The sequence below is a fragment of the Neoarius graeffei genome, chromosome 16 (assembly GCF_027579695.1).
Source record: "Neoarius graeffei isolate fNeoGra1 chromosome 16, fNeoGra1.pri, whole genome shotgun sequence".
NCBI classification, from domain to species: Eukaryota; Metazoa; Chordata; class Actinopteri; order Siluriformes; family Ariidae; genus Neoarius; species Neoarius graeffei.
In genome coordinates this window covers 36,973,473-36,993,316 of record NC_083584.1, presented here as the reverse complement: position 1 = coordinate 36,993,316, position 19,844 = coordinate 36,973,473, and the positions used below count along the sequence as shown (strand labels likewise).

The window sequence follows — 19,844 nt, the reverse complement described above, 5'->3', positions numbered from 1 at the left end:
ACTTGTCCAGGGTGTACCCCGCCTTTCGCCCGTAGTCAGCTGGGATAGGCTCCAGCTTGCCTGCGATCCTGTAGAACAGGATAAAGCGGCTAGAGATAATGAGATGAGATCCACCTGTGTGCAATCAAAGTGTCACATGACCTATCACATGATGTCTGTATAAATCAGCCTGTTCTGGAAGGACCCTGACTCTGCAACACTACTAAGCAAACAACATGAAAACCAAGGAGCCTCCAAACAGGTCAGAGACTAAGTTGTGGAGAAGTATAGATCAGGGTTGGGTTATAAAAAATATCCAGAACTTTAAATATCTCAGGGAGCACCATTAAATCCATTATAGCAAAATGGAAAGAATATGGCACCACGACAAACCTGACAAGAGAAGGCCGCCCACCAAAACTCACAGACCGGGCAAGGAGTGCATTAATCAGAGATGCAACAAAGACACGAAAGATGACACTGAAGGAGCTGCAAAGATCCACAGTGGAGATGGGAGTATCTGTCCATAGGACCACTTTAAGCCGTACATTCCACAGAGTGGGGCTTTATGGAAGAATGGCCAGAAAATAGTCATTGCTGAAGAAAACACATTTGCAGTTTGCCCAACAGCATGTGGCAGACTGCCCAAACACATGGTAGAAGATTCTCTGGTCAGATGAGACTAAAATTGATCTTTTTGGCCATCATGGGAAATGCCATGTGTGGTGCAAACCCAACACATCGAGAACACCATTCCTACAGTGAAGCATGGTGGTGGCAGCATCATGCTGTGGGGATATTTTTCATCTGCAGGGACAGGAAAGCTGGTCAGAACTGAAGGAAAGCTGGATGGCACTAAATACAAGGCAATTCTGGAGGAAAACCTGTTTGAGTCAGCCAGAGGTTTGAGACTGGGACAACGGTTCACATTCCAGCGGGACAATGACCTTAAACATACTGCTAAAGCTATACTGGATTGTTTTAACGGGAAACATTTAAATGTCTTGGAATAGCCTAATCAAAGTCTAGACCTCAATCCAACTGAGAATCTGTGGCATAACTTGAAGATTGCTGTACACCAACGCAATCCATCTAACTTGAAGGAGTGGCTAGATGTGCTAAGCTAATAGAGACATACCCCAAGAGACTTGCAGCTGTAATTACAGTAAAAGGTGACTCTACAAAGTATTGACTTTGGAGATGAATACCTATGCACACTTCAGATTTCTGTTTTTTTTTTTTTTTCATTTTAATTATTGTTTGGGTCACAATAAAACAGTTTTCACCTTTAAAGTTGTGTAAATCAAATGGTGCTAACCCCCCAAAAATCCATTTTAATTCCAGCTTGTAATGCAACAAAACAGGACAAAACACCAAGGGGGATGCAAACTTTTGCAAGACACTGTAATAAACAATAGGCTCTTGAAATAGTATGTTATTTAGCCTCATCTCATTATCTGTAGCCACTTTATCCTTCTACAGGGTCGCAGGCAAGCTGGAGCCTATCCCAGCTGACTACGGGCGAAAGGCGGGGTACACCCTGGACAAGTCGCCAGGTCATCACAGGGCTGACACATAGACACAGACAACCATTCACACTCACATTCACACCTACGGTCAATTTAGAGTCACCAGTTAACCTAACCTGCATGTCTTTGGGGGAAACCGGAGCACCTGGTGGAAACCCATGCGGACACGGGGAGAACATGCAAACTCCACACAGAAAGGCCCTCGCCGGCCACGGGACTCGAACCCAGACCTTCTTGCTGTGAGGCGACAGCGCTAACCACTACACCACAGTGCCCCCCCCATGTTATTTAGTATTAGACAGAAAATATTTAATATAAATTTAGTACAATGACTTTTTCTTAGGGCGGCACCGTGGTGTAGTGGTTCATGCTGTCGCCTCACAGCAAGAAGGTCCTGGGTTCGAGCCCCGTGGCTGGCGAGGGCCTTTCTGTGTGGAGTTTGCATGTTGTCCGCGTGGGTTTCCTCCGGGTGCTCCGGTTTCCCCCACAGTCCAAAGACATGCAGGTTAGGTTAACTGGTGACTCTAAATTGACCGTAGGTGTGAATGTGAGTGTGAATGGTTGTCTGTGTCTATGTGTCAGCCCTGTGATGACCTGGCGACTTGTCCAGGGTGTACCCCGCCTTTCGCCCATAGTCAGCTGGGATAGGCTCCAGCTTGCCTGCGACCCTGTAGAACAGCATAAAGCAGCTAGAGGAGATGAGATGAGACTTTTTCTTAACAGGTTTATGACAGGTTTTCAAAGTGCTTAATGGATACCTAGCAATGTGTCACGTACAGCAGAGTGTTTTTTTCCTTTTTTTTAAACAACTACAAACTAATACAATTATTTTAGAGAATCTTTTAGTTACATTACAGGCATTTAGCAGACACTCTTATCCAGAGCAACATACAACATACCCAGGGCAGCCTGGGGATCAGTTGGGGGTTAGGTGCCTTGCTCAAGGGCACTTCAACCATTCCTGCTGGTCCAGGGAATTGAACTGGTAAGCTTTTGGTCCCAAAGCTGCTTCTGTAATCATTAGGCCATGGCTTATATTCATAGTTATTATGAATATAAGCCTAACTAACCAATCACTTGAATAGTTGACACTTATCTAGATGTCATCTTTAGTAATTGTTCCATTTACTTTTAGTAACTGCTTTATCCTGGTCAGGACTGTAGTGAAGCCGGAGTGTGTCCCAGGAACACTGGTTATGAGGCAGGAACACAACCTGATTGAATACCAGTCCATCGCAGGGTTATATAGGATTAAAATCACTCCAATCACACAGGTTTTTTTTTTAATGTAAAACTCAATGTCTCTCTCATTTCAACACAGCAGAACAAGTTTTGGGTTCTGTGTGTGGGAAGTACAGGAGTACTCTAATGTCTTTTAATAAATAGATAAAACATACCGTATTTACTTAATGTGCTGAATCTGTAAGGAGCTGGGTTCTATTCATAAAACTAATCTGTGCTGCAGTCATACACAGAAAAGTGCTGCTGACTTCAAAAATCAGAGAATCTCTTAATGATGAGCTTTTGTTTCAAACATTTTGTATTTCTGAAATACAGCAACTTGCATAAATACTCACTCCCCTTGAGCTGTTCCACATTTTCCTAATGTTATAACCTGGAATTGAATGGACTTCTATTTATTTATTTATTTATGCAGACTCCAGGCTATTGATTTTGGGTGGCATGATGGTACAGCAGGTAGCGTTGCTATCTCACAGCTCCAGAGTCTCCGGTTTGATTCTGAACTGATGCTGTCTTTGTGGAATTTCACGTTTTCTCCCCATGTCTGTGTGGGTTTCCTCAAGGTTCTCTGGTTTCCGCCCACCTCCTGAAATCATTTTACATTACAGGCATTTAGAAGGTGTATTACATTACATATAGGCATCTTATCCAGAGTGATGTACAACAAGACCCTGACATCCCCACAGCAGTGGGCAGCCTGGGGAACAGTTGGGGGGTTAGGTGCCTTACTCAACGGCACTTCAGCCATTCCTGAAGGGAATTGAACCAGTGACCTTTTGGTCCCAGAGCTGCTTCTCGAACCTTTTCAGCCATGACTTCCACTCTGACATGCCAGGAGGTTGATTTGCTGTATGCTAATCTGCCCCCTTTGTGTGAATGTGCGTCTGGTCCCTTGTAAGGGACTGGTGTCCCATTTCAGAGTGCATTCCCTCTTCACCTTCAGTGTTCCTGCAATATGCTCTGGACTTCCTGCACATTTTCAGGTTTTAACACTACAAAAAAGTGGAAAGGTGTCAAGGATGCTGAATATTTATGCAAACCACTCTAATTGTTGAAATGTTTGTGTAAGGTGTGTATATGTAGGTAAGTGTGTATGTGTAGGATGTGTAGTACCTGTAGTCTCTAAGTGTAGTGTGTGAGTATGTATGTGTAGGGTGTGTGAGTATGTAAGTGTAGTATATGTGTGAGTATGTATGTGTTGTGTGTATAGTATGTGTAGGGGGTGTGTGTGTGTGTATAGTGTGAGTATGTAAGTGTTGTATGTAAGTGTAGTATGTATGTGTAGGGTGTGTGTGTGTGTGTGTAGTATGTGTAGGGTGTGTGTATAGTGTATGTAAGTGTTGTGTGTAGTGTGTGTATAGTATGTGTGTAGTGTGTAAGTATGTATGTGTAGGGTATATGTGCGTAGTGTGAGTATGTATGTGTAGTGTGTGAGTATGTAAGTGTAGTATGTGTGTGAGTATGTATGTGTAGGGTGTGTGTAGTGTGAGTATGTATGTATGTATGTATGTATGTATGTATGTATGTGGTGTGTGAGTATGTATGTATGTATGTATGTATGTATGTATGTATGTATGTATGTATGTGTAGTGTTTGAGTATGTAAGTGTAGTATATGTGTGTAGTGTGTGAGTATGTATGTGTAGGGTGTGTGTAGTGTGTGAGTATGTAAGTGTAGTATGTGTGTGAGTATGTATGTGTAGGGTGTGTGTGTGTATAGTATGTGTAGGGTGTGTGTATAGTGTGAGTATGTAAGTGTTGTATGTAAGTGTAGTATGTATGTGTAGGGTGTGTGTATACTGTGAGTATGTACCGTAAGTGTAGTATGTATGTGTAGGGTGTGTGTATAGTGTGAGTATGTAAGTGTTGTGTGTAGTGTGTGAGTATGTAAGTGTAGTATGTATGTGTAGGGTGTGTGTATAGTGTGAGTATGTAAGTGTTGTGTGTAGTGTGTGAGTATGTAAGTGTAGTATGTATGTGTAGGGTATATGTGCATAGTGTGAGTATGTATGTGTAGTGTGTGAGTATGTAAGTGTAGTACGTGTGTATGTATGTGTAGGGTGTGTGTAGTGTGTGAGTGAGTATGTATGTCTGTATGTATGTCTGTATGTATGTATGTATGTATGTTTGTATGTATGTGTAGGGTGTGTGTGTATAGTGTATGTAAGTGTAGTGTGTGAGTTTGCAAGTGTAGTATGTACGTGTAGTGTATGTGTAGTGTGTGAGTATGCAAGTGTAGTATGTACGTGTAGTGTGTGAGTATGCAAGTGTAGTATGTATGTGTAGGGTGTGTGTAGTGTGTAAGTGTACTACGTGTGTATGTATGTGTGGTGTGTGTAGTATGTGTAGGGTGAGTGTGTATAGTGTGAGTATGTAAGTGTGTGTAGTGTGTGAGTATGTAAGTGTAGTATGTATGTGTAGTGTATGTGTATAGTATGTGAATATGTATGTGTAGGGTGTGTGTAGTGTGTGTATGTATGTATGTATGTATGTATGTATGTGTTGTGTGTGTGTAGTATGAGTATGTAAGTGGTGTGTGTGTGTGTGTGTGTGTGTGTGTGTGTGTGTGTGTGTAGTATGTGTGTGTGTGTGTGTGTATAGTATGTATGTGTAGGGTGTGTGTATAATATGTATGTGGAGTGTGAGTGTATAGTATGCATGTGTAGGGTGTGTATAGTGAGTGTGTGTGTGTGTGTGTGTGTGTATAGTATGTATGTGTAGGGTGTGTGTGTATAGTATGTATGTGTAGGGTGTGTGTGTATAGTATGTATGTGTAGGGTGTGTGTGTATAGTATGTATGTGTAGAGTGTGTGTATAGTATGTATGTGTAGAGTGTGTGTGTGTGTGTGTGTGTGTGTGTATAGTATGCATGTGTAGGGTGTGTATAGTGAGTGTGTGTGTATAGTATGTATGTGTAGGGTGTGTATAGTGAGTGTGTGTGTATAGTATGCATGTGTAGGGTGTGTATAGTGAGTGTGTGTATAGTATGTATGTGTAGGGTGTGTGTGTATAGTATGCATGTGTAGAGTGTGTATAGTGAGTGTGTGTGTATAGTATGCATGTGTAGGGTGTGTATAGTGAGTGTGTGTGTATAGTGTGTGTGTGTGGAGGGTGTGTATAGTGAGTGTGTGTGTGTATAGTATGTATGTGTAGGGTGTGTGTGTATAGTATGCATGTGTAGGGTGTGTATAGTTAGTGTGTGTGTATAGTATGTATGTGTAGGGTGTGTGTGTATAGTATGCATGTGTAGGGTGTGTATAGTTAGTGTGTGTATAGTATGTATATGTAGGGTGTGTGTGTGTGTGTATAGTATGTATGTGTGGAGTGTGTGTGTATAGTGAGTGTGTGTGTATAGTATGTGCAGGCTGTGTGTGTATAGTGAGTGTGTGTGTATAGTATGTATGTGTAGGGAGTGTGTGTGTATAGTGTGTGTATAGTATGTATGTGTAGGGTGTGTGTATAGTATGTGCAGGCTGTGTGTGTATAGTATGTATAGTGGGTGTGTGTATAGTATGTGTTGTGTGTGTGTATAGTGGGTGTGTGTATAGTATGTGTAGTGTGTGCATAGTGAGTGTAGTGTGTGTATAGTGAGTGTGTGTATAGTATGTGTAGTGTGTGTATAGTGGGTGTGTGTATAGTGAGTGTGTGTATAGTGTGTGTGTGTGTATAGTATGTGTAGTGTGTGCATAGTGTGTGTGTATAGTATGTGTAGTGTGTGTATAGTGGGTGTGTGTATAGTATGTGTAGTGTGTGTATAGTGAGTGTGTGTATAGTATGTGTAGTGTTTGTATAGTGAGTGGGTGTGTGTATAGTGAGTGAGTGTGTGTATAGTGGGTGTGTGTGTAGTATGTGTAGTGTGTGTATAGTGAGAGTGTGTGTGTGTATAGTATGTGTAGTGTGTGTATAGTGGGTGTGTGTATAGTATGTGTAGTGTGTGTATAGTGGGTGTGTGTATAGTATGTGTAGTGTGTGTATAGTGAGTGAGTGTGTGTATAGTGGGTGTGTGTGTAGTATGTGTAGTGTGTGTATAGTGAGAGTGTGTGTGTGTATAGTATGTGTAGTGTGTGTATAGGGGGTGTGTGTATAGTGTGTGTGTGTAGTGTGTGTATAGTGAGTGTGTGTGTATAGTATGTGTAGTGTTTGTATAGTGAGTGGGTGTGTGTGTGTATAGTATGTGTAGTGTGTGTATAGTGAGTGTGTGTATAGTGGGTGTATGTGTAGTGTGTGTATAGTGAGAGTGTGTGTGTATAGTGTGTGTATGTGTAGTGTGTGTGTGTGTGTGTGTAGATGAGCCTCAGCCCCAGGGTTGAGTGTAGCCCCGCCCCCTCCCCCTCCTGCGCGAGCGGCCTCCAGTCGGCTGCGCTGCCGGCCGGCGATAGTAAATGTGTTTCACCCAAGATGGAGGACGGCTCGCGCGCCCGGGTCTAGCAGCAGCGCTTCCTCTCCTCTCCCCTCCCCGCCCCGCGTCTCTTACAGCACACGGCCGGGCTGACTCCCTCCGAGCCCTCACAAGTGAGGTGGTTTTTTTGTTGTTGTGCCGTTTGGATATTAGCGCCGCGGTTTTTCCACAGCCATGAGCTCGGGGGAAGGAGCCGAGGAGGCGGCGAAGGACGCAGCCGAGATCGCAGCCTTCTTCAAATCCGGTGAGCGGCCGATGAGCAGGGACCGAGACCGGGCTGAGCTCCGGCTGGGCTCAGCTTCACATAGCGCTGCCGTCAAACGCCACTCTGTAGAGTTATTATTGTTGAAAAGTGGGTGAATGAAGCGGAAATAACTTGGTGTATTTGTGTATTTAAGGTGTGTAAATGAGCCGCTGCTGGTTCGCCGGCTCTGGAGCCGCTAACAGCACTCACTCACTCACTCGCCTCACACCCGGCCAGCGAGCACATAAACCCGCTTCACACACTCTAATATACCGCCGGGTGATTTTTTTTGGGTGCAAAAACCATAATTTGTTGATTTTATTAGACTTATTTTGAAGTGGGGAAAAATAAAATAAAGCCCCGGCTAGCTGCATTACCCTAGCTAACTGTGGCCAGCAGGACGGCTAGCACTGTAGGCTTAGCCTGTTACCGAGAATGGGTGGGTGTGTGTGTGTGGGCCACCTCGGACCTCTTCTACAAATTATTCTTATTATTCCAGATAATCCATATGATTATCATTTGCTGTCCTGATCCTCCTAAAGCTAGTCTGAGAGAGAAACACTGCTGAGGTGTTTTATTGCATTAACCTCATTCAGTCACACAGCTAAACCTACAAACACACACCTTACACACTTCACTGGGTGGGACTCAGGTGTTTGGGAAGGTAGATGATCATCTTTTATAATATTCCAGACTGTCAGAAACGATGCTGGATGAAAACAGGAGTGTGTTTTAGCTAGCAGTGTAAACAATGACCTGGCGTGGCACAGCCGCCTCGGATTGCTAGCAGGATGCTAACAGTTAGCGCTTGAGATGTGCACAGGACAGAGAGAGAGAGAGAGAGTTTATTGTAATAATAATAATGTTTTAAAGAATATAGATGAGTGAGGTGGTGCGATCATAGATATAATGTAATCTTGGTTCAAATGGTGAAAGCTAAGAGCTCATCTGGTGTGTGTGTGTGTGTATGGGCGGTATCCTTTTACAGCCAGCAGTCCTGTTTTTAGGTTTTTAAGATTTGTTGTGAACATCATCTGTAATTGGACATTCAGAGTTAATTAGTGAAAGTAATATGTGATTTCAGGGTTAATTGTGAAACACTGGACGTGTCTGAGCCTGTTGTTGGCTGGATTTTGCCACCTGACTGTGTGTACAGTGTGTAGTTCACTACTGGTGTGTATTGACTTGTAGTCTGTGCGGTCAGTCTTATCTAATCTCAGTAAGGTATGGCACACTTCAGGGCGTGCTGTTCAAGGAAAATAATCCACGTCGGTGTAAAGCCATGTGGCTTGACCTGACCCAGAGATGAAGCTGATTTTATCCAGTAGTTGTCCTGTACTAGGCATTGTGAGTGTGTGTGTGTGTGTGCTTGTGTATCTGTGTCACTCTGTAGTTACACCACCAAAGCACTAGTTGGCAGTAGGGTTTGCGTGCCACGGTGTTGTTTCTTCATGTACTTCCAATAAAAACGACTAAAACTGTTGCCCCTTTTCCACCAAAGCAGTTCCAGGGCTGGTTCGGGGCCAGTGCTTAGTTTGGAACCGGGTTTTCTGTTTCCACTGACAAAGAACTGGCTCTGGGGCCAGAAAAAACGGTTCCAGGCTAGCATCAACTCTCTGCTGGGCCAGAGGAAAGAACCGCTTGCGTGGGGCGGAGTTGTTAAGACCAACAACAATAACAAGACCGCGAAAGATCGCCATTTTTAAGCAATGAGAAGCAGCAGCTGTACAAACGCGAAGTCATCCATTATTGTTGTTGCTGCTGCTTCTTCCGCATTGTTTTTTTGTTTCGATATTTGCGCCAAGGTTTATGCAAACGTAGCGTAATGACATATACAACGATGTAATGACGTGTCTTTTCTTAGCACCGTGAGCGATGGAAAAGCAAACTGGTTCTCAGCTGGCTCGCAAGTTGAACGAATTGTGAACCAGCACCGGCCCCAAACCAGCCCTGGAACTGATTTGGTGGAAAAGGGGTGCCAGCACAAGAGTGATAAGTGTACGGTGACTGGTCCAGACGTAAATGAATAATCGGTCAAACATGAGCCAATGTCGCACTGGCTACTGCTGTTAGCCATGTAAACCTTAAAGGATGGGGAAAAAAAGATCAACAGTGAAGTCCAGGACTTATTGAGTAGAACCGTGACACGATTTTGACGTGTCTAAGTGAACTATAAAAATCGCTTGGATTCCCTGCTAACATTATGCCTACAAGCTGGTTTATGTCACTTCAGCATTCCTACTGGTGGTGCGAGTGAAACCAGAAAGAAGCGGGGGGTGGAGTTGTTAAGACCAACAGCAATAAGACCGCGAAAGGTCGCCATTTTTAAGTGACGAGAAGCAGCAGCTGTACAAACGTGAAGTCATTTATTATTATTGTTGTTGTTGCTGCTGCTGCTTCTTCCATGTTGTTTTTGCTTCGATATTCGCGCCAAGGTTTATGCAAACGTAGCGACGTAACTGACGTATACAGCGACGTAATGACGTGGCTTCCCTTAGCACCGCGAGCTATGGAAAAGCAAACTGGTTCTCAGCTGGCTCGCAAGTTGAACGAGTTGTGAACCAGCACCGGCCCCGAACCAGCCCTGGAACTCATTTGGTGGAAAAGGGGTATGAGTGGATCAGTTTGGAGTTGGAGCTAAGAAGAACAAGTTTATTCATCACATGTGCACTTGTGAACACAGACCCGTGAGCAGTCATGGGGAGCAGTTAGGTGCCTCGCTCAAGGGCACTTCAGCCCAAGGCTGCCCCATGTTAAAGTGCATATCACGGGTAAATTCATGAGCAAGATCAATGTAATTCTCCTATTTTATATTAAACTTAAGAAGAAGAAGAAACCTTCATTTGTCACATGCACACTTCAAGCACAGTGAAATTTATCCTCTGCATTTAACCCATCTGAAGCAGTGAACACCCGCCCAGAGCAGTGGGCAGCCACACTGGAGCAGTCGGGGGTGAGGTACCTTGCTCAAGGGCACCTCAGCCCAAGGCCGCCCCACGTTAACCTAACTGCATGTCTTTGGACTGTTGGGGAAACCCAAGCAGGCATGGGGAGAACATGCAAACTCCACACAGAAAGGCCCTCGCTGGCCACTGGGCTTGAACCTAGAGCCTTCTTGCTGTGAGGCAACCGTGCTAATCACTACACCACTGTGCCAGCCTGTTACAGATATTTGGTCAAATATCTGTAACATTCTGCATTCTCTTGCGCAATACCAGAAAAATTCAGTTGAAATCAAGCCGCTTGAGGCTAATTGGTCCGCCTCTGAAAAAACTTTGCATTTGGATTTCCCAGGAAACACTGATTTTCATGACGTCGCGTGCGGGACGCCTCCCTCTGAATCCTACGTCAGCGCTGGTTTGTTTATGAGAAAACGACCTGGTGGTTTTCTGCAAATTTCTTCGTTATCACATAATTATTAAAATGATAAACAGATGTATCGTAGCAGGGTGTAGCAACACCAATCTTGATGGGATTAGTGCTCATCGTTTCCCAAAAGACCGGACAGTGAGAGAGAAATGGGAGCGCTTGGTCTACACAGGCTGTGCACTGAAACCATGCAAAGCTCGCGCAGCCTGCTTACACTTCCGCAGGTGACGTCACGAATCTGGCTCCAGACTCCCTTGGGATTTTTCCAGACGCGTTTTACTTTATTTTTTTCTGCTGTAGACAGATGGCCTTGTGCAAAATTACCCTTCTGCATGAGTGTGTAAAGGGACATACTTTTATATAAAAAAAACCAAACAACGAAATTGGTCCAGAATATGCACTTTAACCTAATCTGCATGTCTTTTGGAAACCCATATAGACACGGGGAACATGCAAACTCTACACAGCAAGGCCCCTGTCGGCCGCTGGACTCGAACCCAGAACCTTATTGCTGTGATGCGACAGCGCTAACCATTACACTGCCGTGCTGCCCCATAAATGTCGAGTAGTTACTTTTGCTGAAATTTCTGCAACGGAGAAAGGAGAGAAGACGTCAGAGGAAATGGTGTGGATGACCATTGAGCCAATTAAAGTGGAAGGAGTATGAAATCCTCTTTATTATTAATTTTTTTTTTTTTAAACATCTCTTCGATTTGGTCCATGTTTGTTCAACTCAGTTTGGAGCAGGAGGAAATGTGATGTGACCAAGCAGACCAGTCAGTTGTTCTGGTTTGTGTTGCTGTGACATGTACCATGGAGCGCTGTTAATACTATGCTACGCAAACCATTGTAAAACAGTCAGCTCATGGCTCCCAAAATTTTAAATTTAGCTTTATGTAGCTTCATTCAAGAACTCAGCAGGCTCAGGCTCAGAAGAAGTCACTTGAAAATGCGTGAAGATGGTTTGAATGCAGCGGTATGTCTGCGGCCAACGTCATACATCTACGAAACGTGCTTCGTTTTGTCCGACTACAGACTCACACGAGATTTCACCAAACAAGTTACAGACTTTGTCAGTAAAATCTTGGACTAAAATGTGCTGCGTTCTGCGCTATGCCTGAACTGTGCTTGTTGCACGATAATGATCCTTGTTCTATTCTTTGAACACTTCTCGTTTACTATTTAGTACATGCAGTTAATTATTACGCGATGGCCCATACGCTTCTCACTGCTATTATAATTTTGTATTGACTTGTAATTAACTTGGTGGTGCGACTACACTGGATAAAATTATGCTTACAATTCTTCGGAGCAGGCCAAAACTTGTATTTTTAATACCTTGCAATGCAAACATAGGATGTCGCTATGGAAAAAGCAAGTTTTGTAAAGAATAAATAGATTTTATATCTGCATATACATATGTAAATAAAATTTATTTAAATAACACACACAAGCATCCATGGCTCTAATCTGGGACCGGTGCGTCGAATCAGTTTTTGAGAAGCGTGCTGCTCAGGGTGCGGGAGCGCGCGAGTCAGAGTTCGAAGCATGCTGATGTGACGGGCAGCAAAATACTAAGGCACGTTATTTGTTACATTGACCGTCAACAATAAAAAAAAAATATATATATATATAATTTATCAACATGGTAAAAACGATTGTAGTTCTTGCAATTTCTTTGTCGGATATCTTCAGGGAACTGGTTTCTCCAAAAAAAAAAAATAAACCTCATAGAATGTTTTCTGCTCAAGCCATGCCAGATTTTCCATCCCGTTATAACATGGTCGGATTCTTTGGATCCCAACTACCGTGTTATCGTGATGCTCCACTAAAGTTAAATTTCTGGCGAGGTTCACGTCAGGCTAAAGCGTAGTGTACTTGGCTACGGCATAGTCTGCGCACGAGGCCTTTATTTTACTCAACATAGGCCTTTACTTTTAACCCAGTGAAGTAGATTATTGTTTTAATAACAGCATGTCCAATGTGTTTTATTCCCATTATACAACAATTATTCTATCCACGTTCACTGGATATGAGCAATCGCGTGCTCTGATAGGCTGCTCTACTACTAGGATATCAGCTCATGTACGCTGAGGAGAGAAAAACAAAATGGTGGCGTTAATAAAACACTACTTGAAATGGAATCTCTACTCGCAAACAAAAACCCCAAAAAATAGAAAAAAAATCAACAAAATATAGAATAAAAGTATCTGATGGTAAGAACGTGTCCTTTTTTTTTCTCCCAACAATTATTAGAGCATTTTCCACAAATTGCTACGGTCATTTCGCTGGTTTGTTTACTTTCATTTTTTAAGCATTAAAATTTATTTTATTATTTTTTTAAGACTGGTTCTGAGGAAGAATGAAGTAAATGTCTAAAGTTATTCTATACCTCGGCACAAGAGCACGACAGCACTTTCTACAAAAAAACAACACAAGTCAATTCATGCAGTCATCGATCGGATTTTAAGAAGTCTGCCTAAGTGGAAATGATTCTGTCGGACTTGTGTGTAAGGTTTTAAATGATCGAATACGCAAAAAATAAAAATGCTCTTTATTTTATTAAATCCAGTGAATGTGAATAGAATAAAACAGTTATTTCACTCGATCTCGTCGTACATGGCTTATAGCCGACTCGGTGCGACGCGCCTTGTCAGCTATCAGCTCATGTACGACTCGATTTCGTGGAATAAAAGTTAATTAGCCAACCAGTGCAATTTTAATATAATTAATAAACAGCTCGGTGATTTTATAGATCTAAAGTCCTTCCCGCACCACATGGCGCATTAGGCGGCGCCGATCTCCGTTTCTGTAGCCCTCGGCCTCTCGCTTATTACGTAGGTAGGGTTACGGTGGGGGACTGGTCCTCTGGTAACCGTGAGAGTTTGAGATTTATAGATGGGCTGTTTAATGTTGTGGAATTAACATTACAGTACAACAGTTTAATTCCTGTTATCGCTTACATTATAGCAGCTATAAACAGCCATTCTGTAATAAAAACACAATGCTTCCTCTGTTACTGAACCCTGGTAAAAGGTTACAAAGCACTGATAACCAGTGACTTCTTCCATAAACATTAAAGGAACAGTCCACCGTACTTCCATAATGAAATATGCTCTTATCTGAATTGAGACGAGCTGCTCCGTACCTCTCCGAGCTTTGCGCGACCTCCCAGTCAGTCAGACGCAGTCAGACGCGCTGTCACTCCTGTTAGCAATGTAGCTAGGCTCAGCATGGCCAATGGTATTTTTTGGGGCTGTAGTTAGATGCGACCAAACTCTTCCACGTTTTTCCTGTTTACATAGGTTTATATGACCAGTGATATGAAACAAGTTCAGTTACACAAATTGAAACGTAGCGATTTTCTATGCTATGGAAAGTGCGCACTATAATGACAGGCGTACTAACACCTTCTGCGCGCTTCGGCAGCGCATTGATACGGAGCTCAGATATCACTGCGCTGCCGAAGCGCGCAGAAGGTGTTAGTACGCCTGTCATTATAGTGCGCACTTTCCATAGCATAGAAAATCGCCACGTTTCAATTTGTGTAACTGAACTTGTTTCATGTCACTGGTCATATAAACCTATGTAAACAGGAAAAACGTGGAAGAGTTTGGTCGCATCTAACTACAGCCCCCAAAAATACCGTTGGCCATACTGAGCCTAGCTACATTGCTAACAGGAGTGACAGCGCGTCTGACTGCGTCTGACTGACTGGGAGGTCGCACAAAGCTCGGACAGGTACGGAGCAGCTCGTCTCAATTCAGATAAGAGCATATTTCATTATGGAAGTACGGTGGACTGTTACTTTAAAGTAGGATCTTAATACAGAAGGCTTCGTCATGTCCGTGATTGTTTGTGAAATGATTGTTTTAAAATCTGTATAGTATCAGCCTGTATAGTATTAGGACAAGTGCATTTCATATAAACGTCTCATTTGAATTAGAGCCTCGAGTACGGTCAGAGCTGCTGTTCTGGAGAATAAATCAACACCTCCGTACCAATCAGATTTGAACATTCAACAGCGTGGCGCTTTAAAACACTTCAAACCGACGCAAGGACTTTTCCTTGTAGTTTGTCTCTCTGTGATAAACGTTTGAACCTATATTTATGCACCCAGACACAGAAGAAACTAAACATGTCCTGAGGAGACCAAACACACACAATCACAAACACAGATTGTTTCTATTGTGGTGGTGAACGTAACCACATCAGGAAATTCTGCACCTCAACTGTTTCCACACAGGAAGACTTGTGTAATGTTTCAAACCCTTCAAGTATTGTCGAGTTCAAAAGTTTGCGTCTGTCTTTCTGAATGCTGAATAAATATTTTCTCTCTCTATATCTGCTGCACCTTTTTTTTTTTTTTTTTTGATGGGAGGAGAGGACGTGATCCCTTCAGCTGTAATACTTGCTCGTCTGACTTCAAATTGGTTCTCGCTCCTGGGAAGTTTTTGTCCATTTTTCTTGACGTATCTCTCATAACTTTGCAAGAAGTTACAGCTGCCTTTAAACGAGGTCTCATTTTGCATCATGATTTACTTTAGGGAGAGAATGTTATAAAATCACAATGCATTTTTTTCCCTTCTAAGAAATCAGAGGGAATGCAAACTTTTTTTTTCAATTTTTTTTTAATTTTAAGATCGATATGCATTAGAAATGGAAAGAGTGAGATGAAGTGTCACTAGTGATTGGATCACGACTGCTTTCATGTTCTTGGAGAACCCTTGTTTTGGGGTGTGTGTAGTCGAAAAAGTGTAACTCTGTTTTGTATCTGAGTACCAGGACAGATTTAGTGGAAGCACCATCGATTCGGTTTTGAATTCGAAACAAATCGCCAAGCTGCGTATTTTTCATCACAGCTCTAAGAAAATGTAAGCAAAGTGCCCTTAGTCCTGAGCAATGCACTGAATGTCAAGTGTGTAGGGTTTTCCTGATGATACACAAGAACACACGTTCAGGTGTGAAGCTGGATGCTCGGGTGTGTATACAGTGGTGCTTGAAAGTTTGTGAACCGTTTACAATTTTCTATATTTCTGCATAAATATGACCTAAAACATCAGACTTTCACACAAGTCCTAAAAGTAGATAAAGAGAACCCAGTTAAACAAACGAGACGAAAATATTATACTTGGTCATTTATTTATCGAGGAAAATGATCCAATATTACATATCTGTGAGTGGCAAAAGTATGTGAACCTCTAGGATGAGCAGTTAATTTGAAGGTGAAATTAGCATCGGGTGTTTTCAGTCAATGGGATGACAATCAGGTGTGAGTGGGCACCCTGTTTTATTTAAAGAACAGGGCTCTATCAAAGTCTGATCTTCACAACACATGTTTGTGGAAGTGTATCATGGCACGAACAAGGGAGATTTCTGAGGATCTCAGAAAAAGCGTTGTTGATGCTCATCAGGCTGGAAAAGGTTACAAAACCATCTCTAAAGAGTTTGGACTCCACCAATCCACAGTCAGACAGATTGTGTACAAATGGAAGAAATTCAATACCATTGTTACCCTCCCCAGGAGTGGTCGACCAACAAAGATCACTCCAAGAGCAAGGCGTGTAATAGTCGGCGAGGTCACAAAGGACCCCAGGGTAACTTCTAAGCAACTGAAGGCCTCTCTTACATTGGCTAATGTTAATATTCATGAGTCCACCATCAAGAGAACACTGAACAACAATGTTGTGCATGGCAGGGTTGCAAGGAGAAAGCCACTGCTCTCCAAAAAGAACATTGCTGCTCGTCTGCAGTTTGCTAAAGATCACATGGACAAGCCAGAAGGCTATTGGAAAAATGTTTTGTGGATGGATGAAACCAAAATAAAACTTTTTGGTTTAAATGAGAAGCGTTATGTTTGGAGAAAGGAAAACACTGCATTCCAGCATAAGAACCTTATCCCATCTGTGAAACATGCTGGTGGTAGTATCGTGGTTTGGGCCTGTTTTGCTGCATCTGGGCCAGGACGACTTGCCATCATTGATGGAACAATGAATTCTGAATTATACCAGCGAATTCTAAAGGAAAATGTCAGCACATCCGTCCCTGAACTGAATCTCAAAAGAAGGTGGGTCATGCAGCAAGACAACGACCCTAAGCACACAAGTCGTTCTACCAAAGAATGGTTAAAGAAGAATAAAGTGAATGTTTTGGAATGGTCAAGTCAAAGTCCTGACCTTAAGCCAATCGCAATGTTGTGGAAGGACCTGAAACGAGCAGTTCATGTGAGGAAACCCACCAACATCCCAGAGTTGAAGCTGTTCTGTATGGAGGAATTGGGCTAAAATTCCTCCAAGCCGGTGTGCAGGACTGATCAACAGTTACCGGAAATGTTTAGTTGCAGTTATTGCTGCACAAGGGGGTCACACCAGATACTGAAAGCAAAGGTTCACATACTTTTGCCACTCACAGATATGTAATATTGGATCATTTTCCTCAATAAATAAATGACCAAGTATAATATTTTTGTCTCATTTTTTAAAACCGGGTTCTCTTTATCTACTTTTAGGACTTGTGTGAAAATCTGATTGTTTTAGGTCATATTTATGCAGAAATATAGAAAATTCTAAAGGGTTCACAAACTTTCAAGCACCACTGTACCAGAGTTAGAGCCCTTGATTAACAAAATTATACTTTGACAATTTCATGAGTGTTTTCCTTCTAAAATCAACTCCTCATACGGTTTTTGGAGGAATTTCACGAAACTTCGCAAAAGGCATTGTTATCTGTCGGTAGTACGCATATTGTTTTGTTCAGTTTGGTTGTATTTTACCAGAGTTACAACTCCTTGATTTAACAACCTTTTTACTTTCACAGTTTCATGAAGGTGTGCTTGCCTTCTGACAATCAACTCCTCTCACAATATTTGGACGAATTTCTCGAAGCTTGGGAAAAGGCCTGGTTGTATGACGGTAATACACAGATTGCGATTTAATTTCGTTGGTGAAACTTTTCCCAGAGTTTTGACCCTTGATTAAATAACTTGTACTTTGACAATTTCATGAGGGTGTATGTTCTTCTGACATCAACTCCTCTCGCAATTTTGGAGGAATTTCACCAAACTTGGTAAAAGGCTTTGTTATATGACAGTTATACGCATATTGAACTTTCGTTTAATTTGGGCAGATTTTTCCCAGAGTTCTGCCCTTGATTATTAACAAACTTGTACTTTGGCAATTTCATCAAGGTGTACTTGCTTTCTGAAATCAACTTCCCTCACGATTTCTATTATCCCCCGCTGGCCGAAAGGCCGGAAGGGGGATTATGTCGTGGCGATGTCCGTCCGTCTGTCTGTCCGTCTGTCCTGGGAAGGGTACTCTCGTTCTGAAATTAATTCCTCTCACAATTTCTGGAGGAATTTCACAAAACTTGACAGAATTCTTTGTCATTTGTCGGTAATAGACATATTGCAATTTCGTTCAATTCGTTCACATTTTACCAGTTATGGCGTAGTTGCCAGCGGGGGATATTGTGCTCTCGGAGCGCTCTTGTTTTGTCTTTGTGTGTATTTATCCTGAGGTGTCCATATTTGATCCGTCAAGCTGCTGCGTGACTAATGCTGATGTGTTGAGACGTGTTGTTGACTCTGCCACCTGAAGAGAAAATAATTGTAGCCAAGTCTTTTCCACTTTACGTTCTCTCTCTCTCTCTCTCTCTCTCTACGTCTCTGCTTTATCTCACTGTCTCACAGTTTATCATTGCTCTCTAGCTGCCATGCGCTCTCTCTCTCTCTCTCTCTCTCTCTCTCTCTCTCGTTGGCCTGTCTCACTCTTTCAGACACTCTCTCAGCCTGTCTGTGTGGCGGGGAAAGGTCATGCTGACCTAGTTTAGGCCTGCGATGGTGTACTCAATGCCCCCTCGCTCATCGTCTTCTGGCGCACAGCATGAGGATCCTCATTATTCTCGCGCAGGCAGAAAGAGAGGAACTGAAAGAGAGGGAGACGTTAAGGCTGGTTTTGAAAAGGAAGTACACGCAGTTTTGTATCAAAGAGCCTTAATGATTGGTTTAAACAGCATTGTAGAGCAGAATTGTTCAGATTCAGTTCATACCACAAAGGAAGAGAAACTGAGAGAGACGAACACGGCTCAGTGTATAGGAATGTTTACAGTGAGCTGAACACCCTGCTTTGGTTTGGGGAGTCAAATAAACACGTTAGTGTTGTTTTGGGGAAACTGATGGCGGAGACTTTATTAGATTACAGCTGGCCTAGAATCTGATTACAAGCTGGATTTTGCTGCTTCTGCACCCTCGCTGTATATATACACAAACCATTGTAATCTTCCATTGAGGACGGGGACACGCGCGCGCACGTATTTCAGATTCTTTGTTTCTAACAGCACAGACGGTGCACGGTTGGACAAATCTGTAACCTGAGCACCTGGGTAAAGCAGACTTCCTGTGCAGGTTAATAGTTTCCTTCTCATCGACGAGCAGATTTCACTAATTGCTCTGTACACGCAGGTTTTTTTTTTCTGCCAGGGCATCATGATGTCAGGTAGGTTGATGGCTCAAGCAGATTTCATATCTTGGCTGTTGGTTTCATATTCACAGATTTAGCAAATTTCGTGAACAGGCTGCTAGTTCTTATTTACTTCTAAGCCATTTTTCGTGTGTGGGTTCTTAGTTCCTGATTCGTAAACAAGCAGATTTCCAGTTGTTCTGCAGAATCACTATGACAGACAGACTTTGTGTGTTGGCTATTAGCTTTGTGTTCCTAGACAAGCTGATTTCATGACGAGGCTACCAGTCTTAATTGTAAAAGAGCAGATTAAAGGCAAGGCAAGTTTATTTATATAGCACATTTCATACGCAGTGGCAGTTCAGTGTGCTTTACAGAAGTAAAAGCAGACCAGTAAACAATAGAAAATAAAAAAATAATTGGGGAAGAAAAATAATAAGAATTAAACAATAGTAGAAATAAAATAATAAAATGAAATACAGTTCAAAAAAGGAATCAGCCTCGAGATTAATTATTATGGGTTTAACTCATAAAGCGCGCTCTTCCCGTGGCTCTTCCACGAGGATCACCAAAAATCGTCCCGCAGACAAAATCTACGAGGATCACCAAAAATCGTCCCGCAGA

The 19,844-nt window shown here is 42.6% G+C and overlaps 1 protein-coding gene across 1 annotated transcript in view; it reads left to right on the top strand.

The window, feature by feature from the left end:
* Positions 1-7,109: 7,109 nt before the first annotated feature.
* The window catches only part of trioa (trio Rho guanine nucleotide exchange factor a), a 319,083-nt gene continuing 306,348 nt past the window's right edge, over positions 7,110-19,844 (top strand). Inside the window, 1 exon segment of the mRNA XM_060942859.1 lies at positions 7,110-7,261. Within this exon segment, the coding sequence (XP_060798842.1) occupies positions 7,132-7,261 (130 nt within the window). The 5' untranslated portion in view covers positions 7,110-7,131.